General features: G+C 47.5%; 1 protein-coding gene across 2 annotated transcripts in view; it reads left to right on the top strand.

Annotated features, from left to right (window-relative positions):
- The window catches only part of PRDM16 (PR/SET domain 16), a 297,820-nt gene that overhangs the window by 129,209 nt on the left and 143,246 nt on the right, over nt 1–25,365 (top strand). For both annotated transcript variants that reach the window (XM_032131673.1, XM_032131674.1), the window contains exon 3: nt 17,911–17,961. In XM_032131673.1, the coding sequence (XP_031987564.1) occupies nt 17,911–17,961 (51 nt within the window). The remainder of the gene's footprint in view (nt 1–17,910; nt 17,962–25,365) is intronic.

The raw sequence follows: 25,365 nt of genomic DNA on the forward strand, positions 1-25,365 counted from the left end.
TCTCTGCTTGCTGAGAAGTGGGTGAGCAGCGCTGGGCAGGGCTTTAAGAAGATCCTGCTGCCTTGGAGAGGAAGATAAATAAAAAACTTCATTTAATCCTTTGGAAGGCTGAGACTGTAAAGTTAACAGTCAAGTAAGCTATTAAAATTTACAGTGCAAGGCATCAAAACAGAAGGAAAGTGCACATGGATAAAGTTTAAAGCATCCTTATAAAAAGCCGGAAACCTAACACTGCATTCCTACAAATTATTCCCTTAGCAAACATTTTTATTTCCAATTAGTAAAAGAAAAATTGCTAATTTGCTGCAGTTGGACAGGCCTGACGTCTCAATCTGCAAAGTGTCAGTGCTGTGAAAGGAAATGTTTCACACTGTGCTGGAGAGAGAGAGCGGCTCTAAAGAGGGTCAGGGCATTGGGCCCAGAAACCAGATTGACTGGCCATAGTGCTAAATTACTCACACAAGACAGACATTGTCTGCAGTGCCAGCCCTGCAGTACTCACTTTCTCATTCTTTCCCTTTTTTAGTTGGTGCTTGTGGAGGAGGTGAGGGGGTGGCAGGGATGGCGGGAGGGGGGCACGGAAGAGGAAGGGGAGGAAGGCTGCGCTCAGGAGGGGCCTGGGCTCATCCTCTGCTTCTCTGGGAACACACAGAGCCCTGAGAGCTGTGCAGGGGCGTGAAACACCCCCTGATCCATCTGGGATCATCTGGGGAACCCACTGAAGCATCCAGACTCCACTGTACCACTCAGGTGTTGGCTGGGCTCAGGGGAACCTTGTGCTGGGGATGAAGGCTCAGGCTGAGGATGAACCAGAAACCCAGAACAGGTTTGGGTTGGAAGGGATCTAAAATCTCATCCAGAGCCACCCCCTGCCATGGGCAGGGACACCTCCCACTAGCCCAGGCTGCTCCAAGCCCCATCCAACCTGGCCTGGGACGCTTCCAGGGATCCAGGGGCAGCCACAGCTGCTCTGGGCACCCTGTGCCAGGGCCTGCCCACCCTCACAGGGAGCAATTCCTTCCTAATACCCCATCCAACCCTACTCTCTGTCGGTTTGAAGCCATTCCCCCTGTCCCTGTAAATAATCCCTCCCCATCTTTCCCGTGCAGCCCCTCCACACCCTGAAGGCAGCACCGTGCCACCCCCAGCAGCAGCAGTGGCACCCTGTGCATGGCTGCTGTGCCAGGCACAGGTTTGTGTGACACCTCTGCCCACGGGAAGGGTGTAACCCTCGAGACATCCCCGAGACCTGGAGGATGCCAATGGTCCGGAAGGCAAAGCAAAAATCTGTGGTTTTCAGCACTGTTGTTGCTCCCTGTTTGTGACATCTGGGTTGTGTTTATTTCACGGCCTCGCCAAGAGCCCTTGAACCCAAGCACTGTTTTGAGTGGACTGGAACACTTTGACCAGGATGTCTGGATGAGCAGACAGGCTGGTATTTGAATTTAAGTAACTATTATAATTGTTTTATTAATCAGGTATTAAAAAAAAAAGGCCAAAACAACAAGATAAGGATCAAGCTCGCAAATAATTACTGCTTTCTTAATTACAACCTTCTTATCTGCCTGAGACAAAGGTTCTGACACTTTTGGTTCCTCTTGCTCTCGTTGTGTGTGTGTTGTGGGGAGTGATGAGCTGGAGGTGGAGCAGGGGTATTGAAGGTGGGAAGTGCCTGTGGAAGCTCTGGACACTGATTCCTTGGGATGGGCAGCGTGTGGCAGCACCGGATGGGGAACAGGGATGAGCTTCGTTGGTTTCTTAATTTAATTTTGCTGGTTCTTCTTGTAATTTCAGTGTGCTTGTGACTTCTCTTTCCTTTCTCTGAGGAATCAGCACCAGGCAAGTGCTTACTTGTGCTGAAATTCTTACAGAATTCCACACAATTTGTTGGAGGAGCCCAGTGCTGTTGGTTTTGCCGGGAGGAAGCACCTTGGCACAACAACCCCCACGGCCCCTCTCCCAACCAGCCAGGTCCTGGGTTTCTTTCTGCTGATAATCCCACCAGGACCTTTGTTTCCTGATAAAACTGGATTCCACTGGAGAAACCCAAACACATTAGAGGCTCCATTACATCCTCTGCATCCTTCTTAAAACCTGCCCTGTGCTTCCTGAGCGTTAAACAGAGCAGATGCCTGCTGGGCTCCTCTGTGGCCCAGCCACAGCCCCTGCTGATAGCTGAGCAGCTGCCCTGATAACACAGTGACATTTCCAACGTGTCCCTATGAAAAAAGGGGGAAAAGGAGCTTGTCTTGAGTCAGATAACTCCGAGGTATGAGTGGGGCGGTTTGTTTTCGTCAAGAGTGAAGATGCTGTTCTAAAGAATCAGCTCCTGGCTCCTTGATTCATGTGAAAACCTCAGCAGGCTCAGGGATTCACGGTCTGATATGGAAACGGGGCTGCTTAGTGGATATGAAGGAAGGGAGAGGGAAAAAATCCGTTTATTTTGGGTCCCAGGTTTGAATGTTATATGGTGGAAAGCCAAATAGGTGTTTCCTTTTTGAGATGGGCCCGTCACGGTGCTACTGCCAGGGCAGGGAGCTCCAGCCCTCCGCTGAATCCAGCAGTGAGTTTCCTTTGAAGAGGCACATCCGAGCCTCTAGTACAGGAAGGAAAGGAGGGGAGAGAGTGATTCAAACTTTGGGGATGATTTAGGAAGTTTTTGCTGGGGCTGGGTGGGACGATCTGTGAGCCATCGTGCTTGAATGAGTAAGTGACCGCAGCTGCCTCCAGTTCAATTCCCCTTTTCTTTGCCTGTTCCGGGGCAGAACTTTGCCCTGTGAATTTTGAAAAAAAGAGTTTTATGCAGAAACTTGGATGGGAAGCAGCAATAAATGTTTTTCCCTTTTTTTTTTTTTTTTTAATCATTCTGCTGCTGTCCAAGGAACGAGGAGTGAGAAGCAGGCTGAGCCCAGCCTCGTGTGTGCAGAGAGTTTGTGCTCAAGGGAGGGGGACTCGTGGCTCAGGAGTTGTTCAGGGTGAAGGAATTTGGTTATTTCTCAAGCCTCTGAAATAAAACCAGAGCTGCCTTGAGTCACTTGGTCATTTTTTGTTTCATTGTCAGGCTCCAGGCAGGAGCTGAGGGCCATGTGGGGGTGCAGACAGGGGCACAGCCCACGCCAGGGCCAGGCAGGAGCCTGGACACCGTGTTCCTCCTGCATCCCTGTGCTTCCCCCTGGGATCTGTGGGGCTGGAAGCTGTCCAGGCACTTTACATAAGCAAACACCTCCACCTGGAGCTGCTGCTGCCTCCACAACGGGCACATTCTGTCAGGCAGGCCCCGACGCCGTAACCTCCACCACAGAGGGTCACTTGGAATTTGTTTCCTGCATCTGGAAGCCTGGGATGAGGGCTAGGGAGGGGAGTCAGTGCCTTCCATCCTGTGGGGTTTCCTGCCTTTCTTTATTGATTTTATTATTTTTTGGCGATTTTTTTTTTTCCTCTAGGCCTTTAGTGTCATCCTTCAAGCCAAAAAATTGCATTCATGTTCTCCCCAAATCGTTGCCATAATTACAGCTGTGTGTGGCCACGCAGGGATCCTTTGGAAACCAGATGTGTCATTTTCTAAGCTCTGCTGCTGGGCCAGTGGCTGGCCACAGAAAGTGTACAGCACATATATTTATCTTTTTATGGAAATAAAAATGGGGTTTTTTATGGAAAAAAAAAAGTCTTCTGATGTCCAGAAACACCAAAGAAAATTGCTTTTGATCTGTAGTTTTATAAAGAACTTGTCCTAATTCCCTGTCGCTTGTGGTGTTTCTCATTCTCTTTTTTTCCTCAGGGAGCTTCCCAGTTGAATAAACCAGCACTGGCAGCCCCGAGGTGTCACTTTTTGTGGGGATCCACATGTTCCAGCAGCAGGAATGTCCAAGCTCCTTCTCTGGAGCCTCACCTTTGGCAGGTGCTGTCCCTGTGAGGAGCACTGTCCTTACCAGGCTCTGACACTCCCACAGGGGACATTTAATAAAAAAAAAGAGAAGGGCTTGAGGGGTTTTGTCCCTTTTTCTCCTGAGCTGATGGCCCAAAATAATGTTCTGATGACCCCAAGCTGTTTGAGAGTTGACTTTTAAGACTCGTAACTGCTTGGCCAGGTTTGAGCCTGGCTCACTGTGCTCTGCATCCTCAAGTTCATTATCTGATAGAAATACTGCTTTAATATTTGCCCTTTCCACTCCTGCTCTGGGCTGTGGGACACTTGCTGGGGTTCCTCTCTGAAGCTGGGCACATTTCAGTGTTTCCCAGATTCCTTCCACATTCAGAAAGCAGGATGGAGGTGGGACACAGCAAATGCAGGACCAGGAGCTGGATTCCACTGATCCCTGTGGGTCCTTCCAACTCAGGGAATTCTATGATTTTATGAAATGTGAAATAGATAAATCTCGCCAGAGCTGCAGGAGTTTTGTTTTGCTTTTTTTATCTCCCTCGAGTGTTTGTTTTTAGCCCTGTTCTGGTGGAGAGGACAGTTACACTGCTGCGAGATAAGCCAGGCTTCAAAGTCTGAATGGATGTGAGTGTAATTCTGAGCTTACCGGGGTCAAAGGTGCTTCCATCTGAGCAGGACTGACAGCCTTGTGGTTAAGTTTAGGTCTAAGGAGCTCGAAACTCAATTTCTAAATGCCAGAGCCTGGGTGATTTGGGACCTCACTTAATTTCTCATCTCATTCTGGTCTGTTGAAATTGGGATAGGAATCCTTCTCTTTTTCCATGCTTGCTGTTTCTCTTGCCCTTATTTCACAAGGTCTCTCAGGCAGAATCATCTTCCTGTTTTACATCTCAGCTGGGCTTTTGTCCTGGTGCTCCTGATAAAAAAATGCTGGGAAACTTGGTCAGGCATTGCCTGGGAAGTTCAGCCATGAGGTTTTCCACCAAGGAGCTTCCCCAGGGCTTGGAAATGTCAGATGTGAGCAATAAGGGAGAAAAATGGAGAAAATTGGAGTTTCTCAAATTCAAAGTCAGAGGCTCATCAGCAATGATTTTCTTTTCCCCATGGAAATGGTGGGGTTGTTTACTGAGGTTCTCTAAATCTGCCTGCTGGAAGAGCAGCACATGAAGAGAATTATCATTTTCTCATGCTAATTTCTGGCGTTTCCCAAAACAAGCGTGGCTCGCTGAGGCTGCACCCAGGTATGAGCTGAATTTGCTTTTTGGAGCAGACTGAGCCACCCTGTGCTGTGCTTTGGAGAACCAGTGGAAGGTGCTCCTGGCTTGTCCAGCCACAAAAGGCATTTCTCCAAGGGAATGATCCGATAAAGGTCACCCCGTGGCACCACAAAAAAAGCCTTGTTTGTGAAGCAGCTGCTGATTATCATTGGGGAGCAAATGGCTTTGAATTTTATAGCTCCTGTTATCTGAAACTAATAAAAACACAATGCAGTGACGAGCCGAAGGTCATCTCATCTCATCTCATCTCTGCTGAGGTGGGGAGTGCTCAGCAGAGCTCCAGATTATGCACAGGTTTTGTCTAATGCAGTCTGTAAATGCAAGTTTGGGAATGAGGGATGTAAATCAAGGGTGTCTCCTGTCCTTCCACACTTCAAAGTTTTCATTTCCTATTTTTCCCTTTTGCTTCCCAAGCTCCACTCTCCAGGAGATAACAAAAACCAAGACATTCCCACCTCGATCTGGTGCCATTTTGGTTCACCCAGCACTGGAGTGGTCGTGAGCCACTTCTGGAAAATCAGATTTAATAGAAAATCCATGGAAACAATCCAAAGGCTCACCCACCTTGCAGGGAAGCTGTTGTGCCAAGTGCAACGTAAAGAGACAGCAATAAATCACCCTGCTCTGCACCTCAAATAGATAATCAATTTAATTGAAAGCATCAATAATCATAGTTTGACATTTATTACCCTCTGGATGTTTTATCTTTTAGGCAGGGGACAGCGGGGCAATGATGGATGCCAGTTCTGCCATGGAACACAATTATGTGGTGCAAGGAAAAGGGGTTTTATATTCTGCTAAAAAAAAAAAAAAAGCGAAGCAGTTGAATTCATATTCAAGCAGAGTGCAGGAAATCTGTGAGGAGCAAATGCATGGAACTCTCATCCCTGGAACCTGAATGCTGCTCTTGTGGCTCGTGAGATAGTGTTGCAAATGCTGCTTGGTGTGCTCTTTTTAAGTGATTTAGGACAGAAAATCTACAGGGCCAGGTGTCCCTCTACAGAATATAGAGAATACACAGAACACCAGCTTTTATTTTCACATGTGCACAAGCGAAAACCAAAAGTGAGGCCAGGAGGCCGGATTGTTCCTTCTTTGGCTGTATCTTATGGTTTGTGCTCACCTGCTCAGGTCACTGTGCATCCTCAAAGGTGGAAAATAGTGTGGAAGTTACACAGATTGTCTGGACAGAGGCTCTGAGAGCCAAAAAGGGGATGGAAATGTTCCCTGCAGAAATGTTTCCATACCTGCAGGACAACATCCAGGGCAGTGCCTGGATTAAACAAAGCAGTGAAGGCAAGTGCTGGGTGAGGAAAGCCCGTGGCTGTGCTCACACATCCTGGAAAGCTGCCAGGAATGTGAAAACCCCAAACTCCTGAAGGGGAGACTTACGGAGCAAGTTCTTCCAAAAAAACCCCAAAGAGTTGTCTGTATCAGTTTGAATCAGGTGCTTCTTATGCATCAGTCAAAGCAGGTATTTCACCTTTTATTTTTGGTTGTTTTGGGGTTTCGACAGCTCGGACTTTCAGAGTGAATTAAACCTTTAGTACTTGCACCAAGCAGTAGATTCTGCACATGCTGTAAAGTTCTTTTTACACTTCCCCCATCCCAGGAGGCTCAGGGTGTTGAGGAAGACAAGACCTAAGTTTATGAGAATGTTCAAGTGCTGTTATGTTATTCCCACAAAGCAGCAGCTTCCTCGATGGCACACTGAGATTATTTGGCGAGCCAGGATCTCTTAACTCCGCTCACATCAGTGATTATTTACTTTGAGCTGGCAGTTACAAAAATGCTTTACTTCATTAAACCCTCTTCAGTGGCTTAAATACATTTTGTTTCCAGCAGCTGGGTACATTATGGACATTTCTTTGTCTATGATCTATTGGTGGTAGTTTGGAAGATGTAAACATTTGTGCTATTTGGCAAGATGGTTGTGGAGCCATCTTATAACCTCAATGTTCCTCTTGGCACGAGATTAAAAACTCCTTGTAATCAATGCTCGGGGCTGGATCTCCCAAGATTTTGCTCAGAACTTGCTTGGAGTGTTGGGTAACAATACAGGCTGTGTGTGCTCTTCAAAACCTTGCATGAAAAGAAAAAGTCCTTTTTTTTTTTCCCCTTCTGGTGCTGTTCCGAAGAAGCCCCAAATGTAGAGCCCAGTTTCATTCCAACAGCAAATAATTGGAGTTACTGAGGATATTCATGGATTTTTTTTTTTTAATCTCTTGGCCATTTTGGCACACTTCAGGCAAACCTTGTGCAGAGATTCCAGAATTGGCTTCCAGGGCCAGAACTGATTTATCTCCAGGACAGTGGGTGATACAGAGGAGCTGTTGAGGTGCCCCTGAGAACAGCTGAGGAAGATTCATCCATGTTTAGTGCTTCCCTGGTGCTGTTTTGGAAGAGGGAAGCAGCAGGTTTGAGTTTCTGAGGGGGATGTCTCCCACCTCATCTGTCAGGAATACACTGCCTGGAAAGGGGTGGAAGAGATGCCCGTGGCATCTGCAGTGCAAGGAATCCTAATGAGCTAAAATCTCCACATTCCCTCATCTCAGGAGTTCTCGAGGGGCTCAGTGCATCCTTCACTTCTAATCAGGGGGTTCCAGTCACCCAGAAAACCCAAGGAGAAAAAAAAAAACCAAAACCTTATTTCCATTTGGACTCCCTGAATTCCTGTCTCAAGAAAATGCCTTGAAATTGCCACCCACTCTCTGTCTGTCTGATTAAATAAAATATTGACCTTTTCCAAGCACAATATTATCATTCCAAGCATAATATTATCCAGTCCTGTCTGAGATTGTTTCTACAGCTCTTAAAAGGGAGCTCACCTGGCAGCCCTATCAATTCAGATAAAACAGCTCAGTGTGCCTTCCCAATAAAAAGCTGATTGTGTCTGAAGCTGGGCCACGGAATAATTCCCCATTAACTTTTCTTTCTAGAGAGCATCATTTGCTCAATATCACCTCAAAATAAAGGGAGGCAAAGTGCTGTTCTGTCCCTCTCTTGCTCTCTTTGCTTGCTCAGAGTGTAGTACAGGGAGTTCCTCTCCGAGTTCACTTTCCACCTCAGAGTAAGTCCTTACTCCATCGCTGAGCAGCTTCAGGGCAAGGGGCAGAGTGTGGCACACACAACAGCCACTCTCCTTGAAGAGACAGGAAATTACGATGCAGGAATGGATATTGGGGGGTGGGGTGAGAACCTTGAAATGTCCTTTAGGGTAATTCCTGTTTTCCTTCCTTTTCTCTTCCCCCAAAAAATTTTCCCCCGTTTGTGCTGTCATTCCTTCAGGGAGCTCCTGCTTTAGCTGGCCTGCAAGTCACACGTTAAATGGACTTCTTAAAATTTGGGAAAGCCTCGTTGTGATGTTTTGGGATTTTTTTGCTCCATGAAATGTTTTCATTTGGGGGGTTTTTATCCCTCCAAAATTCCATCTAGCTGTCCATATAGCTATTCCATAAAGCTGTTCCTTGTGGTTAACATGGAAAAGAAACACCCCAGCACAGGGAATTCCCCTCCTGCTGAGAGCCCAGGCTCTTCAGATGCGCAGTTTTTAGGTTTTTTGCTAAATTAAATGAGAGTTAAGTGATGTAAAGTTCCCTCAAGGCCCCTGTGAGAGGCTTCTGTGGTGGCTGCACTGGTCACTGCCTTCGTTTCCTTTCAGGAAAGCTCATCCTTATGAAGGAGCCCGGAATATCCGCACCTTTCCCCAAAAACAAACGGCACTCGAGCACCTCCACAGCAGCCTCATGTTTCTCTTCCAGCTCCTGGCTTTAATGGGCCATTTTTCTTCCTGCTTCACCCTGCCTGGTGATGACCTTGTCATGTTAAAGTGACAGTGAGGTTATCCTGCTGATGGGTATCAAGCTGACATTTCCCATCCTTTCTGTCGGGGTGCCAGGCAGGGATGCATTCCCAGCCAGCCCGGCCTCCCCTGGGCCAGGCCCTTGCACTCCTGCCTCTCCCAGCTCAGGCAGAGAAGCCAGGCTGCCAAATGAGACAGTGCATTTCCCACTCCAGACTCTGGGAATTGCTGGGAATGCTGCACGTTGGCTTGATTTCCCTCCAAGTGTGATTAATGACCCCGACCGCCGCGGGCACTTCGCTCCGGTGCGCGGCTGGGGTTACACCAGGGGCTGTTACTGGGCTGAAACTGGGGAGCAGCTCTAGAGCTGCTGTTTCCTGGGGGTTGGCAAATTCTGTGTGGAAATTCAGGGATTTGCAAGCTGGTTTTTATGTTTGTGTTTGTGATTTGACATGTGGGGCACTGGAACACTCTGAGTGAGCTCAGGGAAGTTGTGCAATGCTGGGGCAGAGGCAGGACTTGGCTTCTGAACCAAGATACTTCTGATTGACCCTTTGGATGGGGTAAAACAATTCATAATTCTTATCAGCCTTTGGAGGCTGTGAGGAAGAGAATGAAATGAGGTCACTTTTCTCTGTTCTTTCTCAAAATTTAGCTGCCTGATGATTACATTTAAGTAGGGATGGAGGCTGTCATTCAGTACAGGGTGGTGGGAGAAGCCAGAGCCAGCTGCTCTGTGTCTTGAGACCTGAAGAAGAAAATATTTTCCCTTGGAACATCTAATGCCAGTCCTTCTCCTTGGCACCTGTTTGCCAGGAGGGACGGAAGTGCTGAGGTTTCCTCCTCCCTTGATATTGGTGCCAATCAATGCATCAGTGGCAATGCCTTGTCTGTGATGAAAGGGATTTTGTAAGAAAAGAGCAATAACGTTGATGTTGTCACAAAGGGTTGAAGGTGCTGCAGCTCTGCCTCTCCGAAGGGAGAAGAGAGTTTCTGGAAAGGACATTCCAACAGAACTGAGAGTCCCCACAGAGACACCAAGAATGAGACCTCGGGTGAACTTGGAGATCTTTTCCAACCAAAATGATTCTGTGATGAGCAGAACCTCACCCAAATGGAGGCATTGGTGACTGAGGGTCAAATCATGAACGATCCCAGGGACTGGATGGCGTCAGTGCTGAATCCATCCCATGTCCCTCTGAGGGCATTCCGAGACGCCCTGCTCACACCAGCTGTGACTGGACACCCAGGTCCGAGTGCACCGAGCTGCCTGTCCATGGATTTATCTGCCACTGCCTGTCCTGGGTGGAAAAGCTGCAATTTAAGGTGAGCTATGAGCTCCTCAGCCGAGCCCAGAGGTGCCCATCCGTCAGCCCCCGCGCGCCAGCGCTGCCACCGTGGGATGATGCACGGCCCCTCTTCATTTACTTATGATTATTACTGATCACCTGAACAAAGTGGGGATCAATAGATGAACCACGGGGGAAGTTCGTTTACATTATTCTGTCAATACCAAGGTCATTTTTATAACTAAAAAGGGTCGAGGGCAAAAGATGGATGGCTCGTGGATGAATTTAGCCATCCAATCCATTTACATCCCCACAAACAGCCCGGCTTTATCTGTTAACCAAAACATTGCACTTCACTCCTCAAGATGATTTTTTGCTGGGATAATAAATAGCTCTGGCTACATTAAGTGACTGTGCAATGTGGGCCCGTGGCAGACAGAATTTAGAGCTGATGACGTTAAACTTCCACTCTACTGCTGTTTTCTCTGTGGTTACAGTGAAGATGTGGCTGCTTGTGTCCAAGAATCTTGTGTTTTATTTCATTTATTTAGCTCAACAGTCTGTCCCAGGCAAGTTTCATGTTGGAGAGGAACAAACTGAGTAAATCAGGCACAACTTAAAACATACAACTTCTGTTTTAATCCTCAGACTGCACACACTGCTCGGTGTGGGTAGTGTCTCTTTCATCTTTCCAGAATTCAGTTTTATAATGGGATTTCTCTATAGGAGGAAGGAAAGTGGAGGTCATACTTGTAAAGGGATTTTTAAAAGAAAAGCATAATTAATTTAAACTTTTTTTCTCATGTGTACTGTTACAGGTTTCTTCTCTGGGAGAAAGTGAGCAAAATACCAGACTTGGAGGTTTTTGTTGCTAACTGGGACTTGCTCTGCTTTCAGGGGTCCCTGTGTGTTGCCAAAGGGGGTGCAGTGGGGATGTGTTTCCTGTGTAAATGTTTCATCTCCACTCCTGGGTCCTTAAAAACCTCATTCATAGAATCCCAGGATGGTTTGGTTTGGAAGGAACCTTAAATCTCCTTTCTTTCCACCCCCACCATAGGCAGGGACACCTCCATGAGCCAAGGTTGCTCAGAGCTTCATCCTTCAACACTTCCAGGGATGGGGCAATTCTGATTATTGGTAAAAGCTGGTTTTTTTTGAGTGATGGTCACGAAGAGATGGTTGTAAAGATGGTGTTGGATTGCTGGGATGGAGAAGAAGAGCAGGCAGAGGTTCCACGTGGAGCCATAGGAAAGGGAAAGGCATCTCCAGCTGGATCCATGGGCCAGCACTGAATGAACTCCACTTGCTTTTAGCAAAACTGCCAAACTATCAAGTGAGTTTCTCATGCTCATTAACACTGGACTTTAAGAACCCGATAAGAATGCAATATAAAATCAAAGAGCCCCTAAAGACTGCGAGATTATATTTAATACTCTCCTATCACCAGGCCCTGAGTGCTTGGCAGGAGAAACGGTGACATTTCCTAATCAGTCCCCTCTCGTATTTGTCTTGGCTGGAAGTCTCCAGTCCTCAGCTCATTGAAGTCACTGCAAATTCTCTCCATTAGATCCTGTTTGACTTCCTGGTAGCTGCAGTTAACTCGATCCCAATGGCATGGAGGAGTTATGTCTTTAAAAATCAGTGATAAAAGTTGTGATAGCGGGTATGGAAACCACAGGTTTATGTTCTTTCTCGAAGTCTTTGTTCTTAAACATTCATTTTTCTTCGCATTATCTCCCCCTGGCATTTCCCTGAAGTTTGGTCTGTGGGTACAAACACATTATTTCATACTAAAGGATGATTTAGGATGTTCCTTTCTTTTCAAGCCCATTTGGGATAACCTGTCCTAAGTCACCTCTGCAAACTGCATTTTGTTCTCCTGGGATTTGGAGAACAGGGAGGATTCCTCTGTAAAGCCATGCAGGACACGAGCAAGTACAGAGGTGCTCCCTGCAGCAGATTTCCAGAAATTTTGGGCCGTGGATCCCTCCTAATTCCACACATTTTTCCTGCAGCACCGTTCCACCTTTTTGCCCAGGCTCCCAGCTGAAAAATAAATGGTTATAAAATGGTCTGTGGAGTGGCAGGGCTCTGCAGGCTGTTCCTGGGCCACAAACCACAGCTTGGCTGCTCCCCAGTGTTCCCAATTGTGCTGGGGTTGCCCTTAGCACTGAATGGTTGGTTTATTCTTTCCACTCTTTTCAGCCCGGGGTTTGTTCCTTGCCAGTCAGAGCTGTGCTCTTCGTCCTCCTTCCCTCACCAGCAAGGAGAGGAAATTCTTCCCCTCAGAGAAGAGCTTTCCTCCCTTCCCTCTTAATTCCAGGCACATTCACTTCAAATTCCCAAGGCAGGATATTGAAAATTTCCTCGAGTTAATAGGGCTCACAGATTTGCTTACGATAGAAAAAGGGAAGATTTTCGTAAATTATTGGCCAGAAAACGCTATAAAATCCCTGTATTTTAACAATATGGCTGCAAGACCAAATTTTTAAGTGCTGGAATGGTTTTCTGTGGGTTTCTTCCATGTCTGGTTGCACGTCGGTGCTGTGATGTGGCTCTGTGGGTTGTTGGCTGCTGCATTCGAATGTATATTTATATATATATATTTATATATGTGTGAAGATCTTGGAGAAGAGAAGCTTTGGGGTGACCTAATTGGGGTCTTGCAGTACCTGAAGGGATCCCACAGGAAAGCTGGAGACTGTTTACAAGGGCCCGGAGAGACAGGACAAGGGGGAATGGCTTCAGACTGAAAGAAGGGAAATTTAGGTGGGATATTGGGAAGAAATTCCTCCCTGGGAGGGTGGGGAGGCCCTGGCACAGGGTGCCCAGAGAAGCTGTGGCTGCCCCTGGATCCCTGGAAGTGTTCAAGGCCAGGCTGGATGGGGCTTGGAGCAGCCTGGGACAGTGGAAGGTGTCCCTGCCATGGCAGGGGTAGAACAAAATGAGCTTTAAGGTTCCTTCCAACCCAAACCCATCTGGGACCGTATGATAATGGATATAAAGTTGTAAAGAATCTCTTCCCCATGGAATAGCTGCCATGGGTTTTGGTGCTCTGTGCCTGGGCTGGGTCCCACAAGGTCCTTTGTGCTCCTGGCCTATGGCCAGAAGAGCACTTACACGTGGAAACCCTCCTGGTTCTATTCATTTCACTGATACTTCTTGCCTAAATACCTGACTGGGCCGGGGCCAGCCCGCTCAGGAGTTGGCAGGATAAAACTTTTAAGGGAATAATTAATGGGAATTATGAAGAACAAGACTTGTAGCTTAATAACAGCGTTGTCTCCTGAGCTGGGGGGGAACTGAGGTGCAGGGAGGAGGTGACGTGTGTGAGCACTCGAGCTGCTGGACAGGAGAGGTGCCTGCAGTGGTGTCCAAACGATTTTACCTGCTCAGAGACCACGTCCTGGAGGTGGTGGGTGCTGGTTGGGGTTGGAATGAACTCTGCCAGGTTGTAGGGGTGCTGTGCTGCTCCAGATGTTGCTCAGTACCACACCTGTGTGTAAGAACTCTGGACAAAGGGTGGGACTGTTGGAGTGTCCTGTGCAGGGCCACAAGCTTGGATGACCCTTGTGGGTCCTTCCAGCTCAGGACATTCTGTGATTTTCTGACCTGAGACATTTTTTGGAGCCACAACAAGCTGGCTGGAAGGAGCTGTTTGCTCTGCGGGTCGTGCTGTTCCTGTGTCCATGCAGACAACGGGGCCATCACGTCACAGCCAAGCAGAGTGAGTCTGCCATTAACCCAACTATGAACAGCACAAAGCAGGCACAGCAGGGCCAGAGCCTCTGCTTTCACCTGAAGTGTTCATGTGAACTTGTTTGCAGGTAAGCATCACAGGCCCTCGGCTAATTTAAGGCAAAAGAAGCATTTTTCTAGTTCTTGTTCTGACCCAGCTGCATGGTGGTCCCAGAAGAAGAGGCAGGTTTGAGATGGTGCAGGTGGCACAGCCCAGGTTCCAGAGCTGGAAGTGATGACCCCAGTGTGCTTGGGGAGGGCCAATGCCAAGGGCAGGTGCCCAGGCAGTGGGTGAAACCCTGAAGTGCTCACTTAGCTTTGAGCATCACTGATGCCATCAGTGGCCTACGGAGCTTTTACTGAAAAATCAGGTGATCAAAAAGACCCAGTTACTGAAGAGAGTGCTGTCATCTGCCTCCTGACTTCTGTGCAATTACTGGGCATTCTCTCCTTCCAACTCTGAACAGATGTAGAAATATCTGTTTAAAATCCAGACTCACAGAGATCCAGCAGGGGCAGGCTCAGGTCTGTCATCTTCGCCCCCAGAGTTGGCTGACCACACCATGCTTTGCTGAACGCATCAGGCTGTGCCTATTGAAGTTTGGGTTGGGGGCTTTTTCCCCCCTAAATGACAGTTTATCTGAGCTGGGGGAATGAATGGATAACGTTACTATTTACATAAGCTCATTGTGATCTGTCTCGGTAATGTAATCAAATTAGGGTTAACTGCAGCTGGAGAATGCCAGCTTGTAAACTGTTTTTCAAAAAGAATCACATGGTGTTCCCTGACATGTTTAGTATACATTCGGGGGGCTTTGCAAAAATTCTAGCACATCCCTAACTGGTGGAACTGAGGCAGGATCCTGTTGCCACCAATTCCCTGAGCCCAGGGAAGGAAGGGCGGGGAAATCCCTCACTGGTGGGGCAGATCCATCTCCAGCCCAGCCCTAAGGCACAGGCTCTCCTGACGTGGCTGCTGCTGACATGTCTTTCTCCTGGCTAAAATCAACAGATCAGTTGATAGGAAAAGCATGTGGTGTAAATTTTGAGCACATTTAGGAACATCTGTGTTAAGTGCAGGAGTGCAGCCCACTGCACACGTCGAGCTCTATATTTAGTCTCGCGGCACTCGCATGAGATGAAGCCTAGCCTGAGCTAAAATTACCCAATGAGCAGATTTTCAAAGTATCTTTTGTTATTTTTTCTTAATAAACATCATATCTGGGACTTGCTTTGCCTGGTTCTCCCTCTGCTCTCTAATGGGGAGGTGCCATGGACATCCCAGTGTTGCATCATCCCCCTTCCCACGTGCCGTGGAGAGTGGAATCCCGGGATGGGCTCTGCTCCAGGGCACCTGGTGTGGCTGTTGATTGATGTCTGGTGAGACAGGTGTCACCAGACAGTGTTTATTCCACACTGGGAACGCACCAGGATGATTTTGAGGTGCTCTCCTCCACCCAGGAAGGTTTCTGGAGGTTCGTTCGGAGCCCTGGCAGGGTTTGGGCAAGGGGAGGTTTGGAATTCTGGCCTCTGCTCCTACACAGAGACCCCAGCAGTGCCAAGCTGCCAACCTGCTCAGCTGGAGCAGGAAAATGGGACATTCAGGACACTGGGCTGTGGGACATGTCCAGGCCAATGCAGATGGCCTGTGGTGGAGCTTAGGCCCACACTGTATTTTGGACATCTTTTTTTTAAACCACGTCTAAAGTAAGGATGAAATATTTAATCTAAACCAGTTCCTACTCTCCCCCTTCTGCTAAAATGCCTTTTCACCCATAGAACTGTGAAGGTTGGAAAAGACCTTTAAGATCATCAAGTCAGTGCAGCACCACCACCATGTTCACCATTAATTGTCCATGTTCTGACAGTTTGAGTGCGGAGGTGGTTCCATCGAAATCAAAATTCTTCATGATATTGAGGTTTTTGTCCCCCAGAAGTTCTGTAATAGATGGAAACTCAAATATCAAAAATCAGCCATTTTCAAATATTCCGAACAAGCAGCAAGATCTTACAGAGGATTTTCTGCAAAATCGCCGCTTTGGAATGTGGATGAAATATTTTCACAGAAATTCTGTTCTCTAAGAACTTCAAAATTCAGGATCTGCAATGAACTGAAAGGCAAAAAAAAAAAAAAGGTTTGAGAGAAGGAACTTGCCCCTTGAGCACAGCTCTGTCCAAACCAACAAAAGGAAGCTTGTGTTGGCATCTCGATTCCGACTCAGGAATTCCTGACTCTTAAGCCTGTTTATACAGGGCTCCACCACAGCCCAATTTGCACTTCATTGGAGTTTTCTTTCCCCTCCATGTTTATGGTGCTGCTGGACGGGCGGATTACCCACTCTGCCTGCACACACTTCTCCAATTGTGTCCAAAGGCTTTTTGCACTTAATAATTACAGGCAAGTGTCTTCATTTGGAGGCAGCTGCGTCCCGTGGATGTTTTGGAGTTGTTTTGCATTTCTGTTTCAGCTCTGAAAGTTTCATGGCCTAATTCTCCAAAGGTTTTGGGGGTTGCTGGTTCCTGGTGAGAGCACTGGGAGCAGTCAGCATTCCCTGGAAGCTCCGTGACATCCAGGCCAGGCAGGATGGGTGTTTAACTCCAGTCATTCAAGGGGATGTCAGGGTGCTCCAGGGTTGGAACACAGAATTTTATGGCTCTGGGATTTGCCTCTTGATCCTATTTGCCCTCAGCTACTTTGGAAACCGCAGTTTCAACGTCCATTAGAGCTGGTGTAAAGCACGGAATGGTTTGGGGTTCTTCCCGTGGAAACACAGCCCCTTGTTAGTGCAGGTGAGCTGGAGATTTGGCAACGGGCTGGGAATCTGTAAATCAGTCGATCTCACCTGGGCATGGCCAAAGGGGGCCAAGAACTTCATGCCAAACCCTCAGCTGCTGAAGTGCAATGGAGCCTCTCCTCTCTCCTCTCTCTCCTTTCCTTTCCTTTCCTTTCCTTTCCTTTCCTTTCCTTTCCTTTCCTTTCCTTGCCTTGCCTTGCCTTGCCTTGCCTTGCCTTGCCTTGCCTTGCCTTGCCTTGCCTTGCCTTGCCTTGCCTTGCCTTGCCTTGCCTTGCCTTGCCTTGCCTTGCCTTGCCTTGCCTTGCCTTCCCTTCCCTTCCCTTCCCTTCCCTTCCCTTCCCTTCCCTTCCCTTCCCTTCCCTTCCCTTCCCTTCCCTTCCCTTCCCTTCCCTTCCCTTCCCTTCCCTTCTTTCCTTGCATATTCATCTCTGTCCCTTGGAGGTTTTTCCTGCTCTTTGGCAGCCCAATCACCTCCCCCTGGCCCGGGATCCCCGAGCACCCTGCCCCACCCTGTCCTCAGGGGTCTGTTTGACCTCAGCCATCCCGGATCCCCCCCCGGAGCGCCGGGAGCTGCTGGAATTCCCGGCGTGGGCCGCTCGATCAGCTCCGTTCCCCGTGTGTTTACCCTGGTGGGGTATCCAGGGTGATGCAAAGTTGAGGTACTTGACCTCCCGAATGCCCGCTGACCTGGAGCTAATCTGAGGTGGAGCACAGCAGCGATTTAATGACTTGTTCCACCACACCTCGGCTGGAGGGGGAATTAAGGAGCTCCCAGAGCAGCTGATGGAGCGCTGGGGGGCCGGAGCATCCCCTGCTCCAGAGGGATTCCCTCCACCAGAGCCTGAGGGTCCCTGTTCCCTTGGTGCCCGTGTTGTCCACACCTGCCTTGTGGGAGAGAAACCTGTCCTTGTCTGCCAGGTCTGAGGGAATTATTCACAGAAGCGACACAAAATCTTAAAATCTAACAGTTGTGGTAAAAACTGTTGAGAGTTTTGGCCATTATTATCAATAATTTAATATTAATTCTTCCTCCTCCTTCATCATCGTAACAACAGCAAGAATAATCTCTATTGTTTTATAACATTCTTAGTTGCAACTCAATTTTCTTTCTGTTCTGTTTTCTCCTCAGCAAATACTGACTGATCCCGAGGTGACCTCCCAGGAGGGCAGTATAAAAAAGGTAGGACATGGCTCAGTCTTCTGGGAGTTGTTTTATTCCCTGGCTTGGACACTCTTCCCTCACTTTTGAACCAAGGTGTCGATGGCAATAACGTCGTAAAAGTTTTCCAGTGTTTGCTGTTGCTTTTTTGGATTAAGTGCTGTGGTTCTGTTGGCGTATTTTTCTGTCTTTTTGTGATTCCAGTCATTATGAAAGAGAAAATAATAGTTTGAGGTGTTCCTTGATTCTGCTACAACACAAACAGCTGCTGGGCCAAAGCGAGAAACCTCATTTACCTTTTTTCCAGTAAAAGAAAATGTTGGTCCTTTGTTAAAAGTGCGAAATTTTTGGAGGTTGCTTCAGCATGTAAATGTGGCTAATGTGAAGTCCAAGGGAAAAGGAGCAGGTCTGTGCTTTTCATCACATTGTGGGGCTCGAGCTGTAACAGTGACCAGATAAAATGTGTTCCACACTCAGCCCAGCTGCACAAATGTCCTCACTGGAGCTGGGAGGCAGCCTCAGCATGGCATATTTGGGTAGCCAGGCTGCTGTTTGGGTTGGGGTTGCTCTCAGAAGCACTAAAATGAGATTTTGTTGGTTAACAGCTCTGCTAATTAAAGCGTTACAAGTCAGGTTTGATTAGAGCCTCTCAACAGCTGGAGCTTGTGTGTCCTCATGGAAATAAGGAGCTGGTTGTGACTCCTTTTATATGGAATTGTCTTACAAAGGATGTTCACAGTCCTGCTGATGAAGTTTTTGAATTCTCTGAGGTTAGACCTTGCCACAGCTGCCTTTGCTGCTCTTCCTTCGGGCGAGCGCCGATGCTGCTTCTCCGCTCTGAAAGATGAAAGGAATCCCTTGCTTCCCTCTGCCGAACAGAGGGAAATGCAATCCTTGCCAGGCTCCACAGTCAGGCTGGGAAAAGGGATTTAGACACTTGTCCAGTATGGCCTGTTCTGCTCTTACCACGATAAAAAAGAAAAAAGCAGGTTTCATTTTCGAGGCTCCCAAGAGGAAACACCCTCTGAGCGCGCCGTGACCTCGCCAGGGACCTGTGGCACCAGGGCTGAACTTTTTACCTTGGGCATCTCCATAACTCATGGGGTGTCTGTCCCTGCCTCTGTGGGATCCTTTTGTCTGGACAGACGTGGTGACAAGGTGGCAGGTTCTTATTATCCCCCCACACTTCTCACAAGGACGGAGGGAATTCTCCAGGGCCCAGCTATTTCTTATTCAGTCTTTAATTATGATATCACAAATGAACTCTCCATCCCCACCTCCAGGATCTGCATTACCCCAAAGAGAGCAGGAGTTGTGTGAAACAGGGAAACACGAGACTGGCAGTTTTATATGCTCAATCTATGGGTTTATATTTAAACTTTGTGCTTTTATTTCAAGGGAGATTGTTACAAAAAACTGCAGGTCTTTGAAAAGTGCCGTGTCCTTAAATATTTCCCCGTGCAGCAGGTATAAAACTGGACAATTATGATATTTGACAGGGGGGGAAGGCCTGGCCTTCCACTTGTGTCTTTTAAATGCATTGTAGAGAAGCACTAGTGGGAGTTTATGAGGTGATAAATTTATTGAAGGATGGGCAGTAGGGTTTTACAGCTGGGGTAAAGGAGGTCAGAGCAGTAAGGTAAAGAGTTCAAGTCTAAACTTTATGGCTTGTGAAAAGACTACTGCGAGACAGCTTTTCAGTCAGGAGAAAATGAAAACTAAAGAATGAGAAATCACTCTGGACAATTTTTGTAGGATCTCTCAATTGTTTGGAAGTAGCACTCTGGCATTTGGCTCCGGTGGCACAAAACCCTCTTGGGAGCAGATTTCCTTTTCCAGCCTCTCTAAATCATTCAGTTGTCATATCCCTGAAGACACAATAGTTGAGATTTGACTCCAATTTATTCCTATTCCTTCAGAGATGAGTTGGTGGCAAATGTAACTGTAGTGGGTGGCCTGATTTAAACTGGGAGGGGAGGAAATCGGAGCTGCGGAGGCCATAATTTCAGTGCCTCCTTTGACTGCTGCATCACAGATTCAGAATTGGGCACTAACAAGGACTAGAAAGAGCAAAAAACAAAATCTGGGATGCAGAGAAAAATCCATAAAACCAGGAAAAAGCTGGGAAGGGAAGGTGATGGCAGTGAGAGGTGCAGGGAGATGTGCGGGAAGCAATCTCTGCTTAAAACTGACGCCAGAACTCTCTCTGCTATTAAGCTCCCGGGAAAAAAATGCTCTTTTACATAACTTCAATGAACTGAAAGGCAGTGAAAAGTCTGAAGATGCAGCACAGCAGAGCCTGTTATCTGGTAGAAAAAAACAGGCTCTTCTTTGGCTTGGAGCACAAAGAATAAGTATTTCCCACTATATCCAGTATTTTTCAGTTCGTGTTACTGTTTTTTCTGCTGGGACCACTAACCCCACAAAGCTGATTTCTTTGTTAGAGGTAGTCTGACAGGAATAATTCATTGTCATTAAAGGAGCCATATCCAGGATCATTTTCCGTATCTGTGCAGCTCCATGGACTGAAATTGGTGTATTCCTAACGAGCTTGTATCACCTTTGCTTGCTGATATTTAGTTTAATTCAGACAAATACACATGAGCTCCTCATACTGTTGGTTTAATTTTAAATCACCAGTGGTGGAAGCAATACTAAAACAGGAGAGTCACTTATTTTGGTTATTTTAGTGACCTGAATGCAGACACTCAGAGACAAAACCATGAGTTATACCTGTGGGTTTATTGTCCCCTGCTCCCAAAAGTCTTTTTCCCAGCCCATGTCCCTGCACTCTGTTTATTTTCCTTAGAGAGCAGCTCAGTGTCCTCTCCCTCTGAATTTTCCAAGCTTCCCCACTGCATTTAATAAACGGAACAAACAGCTCGTTGTCATTGTCACCGTCCCCGTGTTCATTTTGCTTTAACTCTGAGCTGAAGGATTTCCCCTTCCTCCAGCAGGAAGCAAGGCCTGTGTCCATTACACGCCATATTTTTTTCCCCAAGTAGATGCATTTCTCTCCCCTCCAAGGGTCACTTTGGATAAGGGCTCCAGAATGCTGGGGAAGGATTCTCTGTGTGTGCAGAGCTCCCAGCCAAGCTCCCTGGGTCGGGTTGTTTTTCTGACCGTGGTGACAAGGGACCTCAGGGACTTCTCTCTTCAGTAGACTCTCTATTTAGTTTCTGTTTACTTAGAGGGAATAGCCTGAGGGGCTACTGGAGAGAAAACATCTGTGGGAGATAATCTATAGAGTTATCTATCTATCACTCTTGTCGACCCTGTCTCCCCTGAGAGCAAGCTGAGAGACTTGTAATAAAAAGGCATCGCTGAAGAGGCTTTAGGGACAAATAAAGAGACATGTTAAGGGCCAGCTGAAAAAGGATAGAAGACATTATTAAAGCTCAATAGCCGTCTTATCAAAATCCAATAGGATAGGCATTTGGCAAAAGGCTTTAAATTTATTCTTTGACTTTCTGGAGAGCTTGAATTTATCCATTAACAAGAATGTGCTGCGCGGGGAGCGGGAGATGCTATCGGCTTCAAAAGGGTTGGATTCAATCTGGCATTGTGCAAAACACAACAAAAACTGAAGACAAAACCAATTTCCCCCCCCCTCCTTTGGCTGGCCTCATTCCTACATTGTCAGATATTAGAAGCTGTAAATATAATGCTGATGAGGCTGCAAAATAAAAGCAATTTAAGCAGTTTATTCTGCACTCACAAATCACACTGATTTTTATTTTTTTTTAAATAAAGTTAATTTTAGAAAACTGGGTGTGATTGGAAATTCTGGTCCCTTAGAAAAGCATCAAGTAGCAACCAAGAAACCCAGGTATGAGGAAAGCTTTCAGCTCTAAAGCAAAAGTAAAACCCCAACGAGTGTTTTGCTGCTGCAGATGCGAGGTGGGATGGGGCCATAAATCTCCCCGGGTTTATTATTATATCCAAAATGCTACAGGTCACAGGAACCATCTGATACTTCAGGAGCACATTGTTCGCACCGGGATGATTGATTGATAATTATGATAATTTGCAAAATGATTATTTGGGTATTATGGCCGCGGCTCGTCCCGCCGGGTCGCTGTGAAGACATTTTCTATATCACGGGGCCGTCAGGAATGGCCTCTGGCAAGGAGGGATGTGGAGAGGTCTGGCCGGGCTCTCCCGGCGGGATCTGCGGGGCTGATGAATGATGACCCAGAGGACTAAGAAATCAGACTTCAATAAGCAGTCAGGAAGGTAGTTAGGGACGAGCAAGGGAACTGTTCACTGTCTTTTGTGCAGCAATTACTGGGCAGGCCAAACCCCCCCAAGGCCTGAGCGGGGGCTGGCAGCGCATTGTGCACCCTGAGAGAGCAAAGCGGAGAGCTGAACCCGGCCTGCTCCAAGCTGCTGCCCTTGCAGCACAAATTGCACGTGCCTTTCTGCACTTAACGGGGATCTATCATCCCCAGCTCATGGAAGGTGTCCTACAACTCTCAGGGAAGATTTAAGCCCACAGTTTGCAGGGATTTTTCTTCATTTTCCTGTACGTTGGAGAATTGCCCCCCTCCATCCTCATCCTGGAGGAGAATTTACACAGAGCTGGGGGTTAAAGATGCTCCACAACCCCAGAACAATCCCAGATATCAGAGCTAAAGCCCCGTTTCTCCGGGGCTGCTGCCTCACTGTTACTATTTCAGAAAGAGCTTTAATTTGCTTGTTTTATAGGTTGTATCTTTATGAAATAAAGGTATATTTAGCAGCCACAAACAGAGGCAGCTTTGAGTTGATTTTTATAATCTTTTCCTGAATAGACTTGCGTCATTCCAGTAAGCCCTGGACAAAAGAGTGGACAGTTGTCTGAGAGTCTTTTTTATAACATTTCTCTCTTTCTATTGTTAGAGGGCTGGTAATAAAAGAACCAGGAGTCCATTAATTCAGTGAATGAACATATAGTAAAGTCAGTTCCCTCTTGAGAACAATAATGTTGCGGTCAGCTTAGGTTTCCATGGAAACTAAGTACTTCTAAGAAGTTTGCATCCTTGATTTTGCTGAAATGAAGCATGTAAAGTAAAAAAAAGGTGTAAAGCTGGCATGGAAAAGTCGGCAAAGGACCCGATGGTTAAATTATTTCGCAGGAATAACACTGTATGTTGAATTTCTGTGATACAGATGTTTGGGCTTGGTTGTTTAGTGAGTGTGGGTATGAGAAATGGTTCCACGAAGAGATCTCGGGGGGGGTTGAGCCCATAAATCAGGCCAAGTTAGGAGGACTTGCAGTGGTTAAGTTTGCTCTCTCCATATCTCCAGAATGCTGAGGCAGCCCCAGGCACACGCACGGCACAAGGTGGAACAGTGGCAGTCCCAGGGCTCCCACAACTCCAGGCTATGAAGTGGTTAATGCCAATCTCCCATTTCTCTGCAGCAAAGAATGTGGATTTTGGATACGACGTGAACGCCTCACGCAGTTTTAAATGAGATCTTTTTGTGAGAGAGTTGGTTCTTCTCCTCCTCCCTCCGGTGCAAACCCCGGAGCTGTGATGTCGAGCTGTTCTCCAGCACTGATTTATCACCTGCTGTCTGATTTCCCTGGATTGCTGGGGCTGAGGAGGTGTCCAAAATGTGCTGCACGCACAGCTCAGGTGACACACGGCTCCAGCGAGCAGCATCCTCGGGTAAAAGTGTCCCTGAACTCCAGGAGCAGACTTAGGAGAGGTCACCTTGTCCTCATGATGCATTTCAAGCCCAGACACACAGGCTTTGAGTTAGAAACTGCATTTTTGTGGAGGTGAGGAGGCCGGAGGCTGCTCCCTTGGCAAAATAAATGATTTAGACTCCTTCCCTGTGAGGGTGGGGAGGCCCTGGCACAGGGTGCCCAGAGAAGCTGTGGCTGCCCCTGGATCCCTGGCAGTGTCCAAGGCCAGGTTGGACGGGGCTTGGAGCCACCTGGGGTGGTGGAAGGTGTCCCTGCCCGTGGCAGGGGGTGGAATGAGATGAGCTTTAAGGTCCAACCCAAACCATTCCATGGTTCTGTGATCAGGGCACAAAGGAGACTCATTAAGACATTTTGCTGATTAACCACTTATGCTGATAACACATGCAAATTCGAGATTCATAAACTTTTTATAACCAAGAGCTTCCTAAAGAGTGTGAAACCCTCACGTGCCAGTCCCTGCTCCCTTTGCTTGGGGTTTGTGGGAACGCTCACAAACGCACATTGAGCAGTTCCAACACAAATTACCTGTTTAAACACAAAGTAAAGAGTTAAATTAACAGTTTTAACACTTCTCTCCCAATCCTCCTCTTCTCTCTGTGTCTGTGGAACTCATGTCAGTGCTCCCCTGCTCAAAGCCACGTGCACTGTCACACATGAAATGCCGACACTCGACATTCGTGTTTGCCCGCTCGCATCAGAAGAGTTTTTAATTGTCTGCACCCCTTGGAGCACAGGCTCCTTCTCCCTGCTAAGCCAGGTGAGGGGCTGGCATTTCCACCCCGCCAGTGAAACAATATTCTGGATGATTAGGAGGCATTACAGCCCCGGCTCAGTTTGAAAATGCCAGAATGCCCCAGAGATCCCCATGAATCTGCTGCCAGCCGGCCCCTGTCAGGGCTGAAGGCAGCACTGTCTGGAGCCCAAAATCAACTTCAGGAAGGTCATGTGAAAGAAAATCCTCAGTCATCAGGAAGCCCTTGGCCCCGTGGCCTTTCTGACATTTTCTGACAAACCTTAAATCACCAGAGTAGACAAAACATCACAAATTTTGGAATGATGGCCTGTGGGATTTCGGGGCTGTGTTGTAACTGGGAAGGTAACACCCCCCCCTGCCTCCCCTCCCTCTGCTCTGCAATTCCTCCTCAGATCCTGAGCTGAGTGTGCCACGAGGTTTTGCTGGAATTAGGTCCTGGAATCAGGTCTGGATTTGGAGCCACCCCTGGGGTGGGGTGGGAGCTGATCCAGCAGCAGAGGCAGGACCTGCCCTGTGCCAGCTCCAGATCTTTACATGGAGCAGGGAATATCCCTCAGTGTGGGAGGAGGGATCCTGCTCCGGGGGGAATCAGGAGTCGGGATTTATTGGGTGGTCCCACACCTTAGAGAGGCCAGATGGTTCTGTGAGCATACCCTGGGATCCTGAGGGCTGTGCAGGATTGGGTTAATCCCATCATAAGGAGAATTTGGATCAGGCAGGAGCCTCTTGGAGCTCGCTGGATAAATGGGAAAACCTGGACAGCAGCTGGGGAGGGAGCAAAGGGGGGTGTGGGGGTGAGTAACCACCAGCCTGACTTAAAGTTGGGTCCATCCCCGATGGTGCTGCTGTAAAAATGAAAGCCAGTGGAAAATAATTAAATATAAATATACATAACATAACACAATCAGAAAATGCTTTTTGTTGGGTTTTTTATTTTTCTTTTTCATACCTTGCTCTAGAAATAAACCAAGGTTCT

This window comes from Corvus moneduloides, chromosome 22 (genome assembly GCF_009650955.1).
Source record: "Corvus moneduloides isolate bCorMon1 chromosome 22, bCorMon1.pri, whole genome shotgun sequence".
Classification (NCBI taxonomy): Eukaryota; Metazoa; Chordata; class Aves; order Passeriformes; family Corvidae; genus Corvus; species Corvus moneduloides.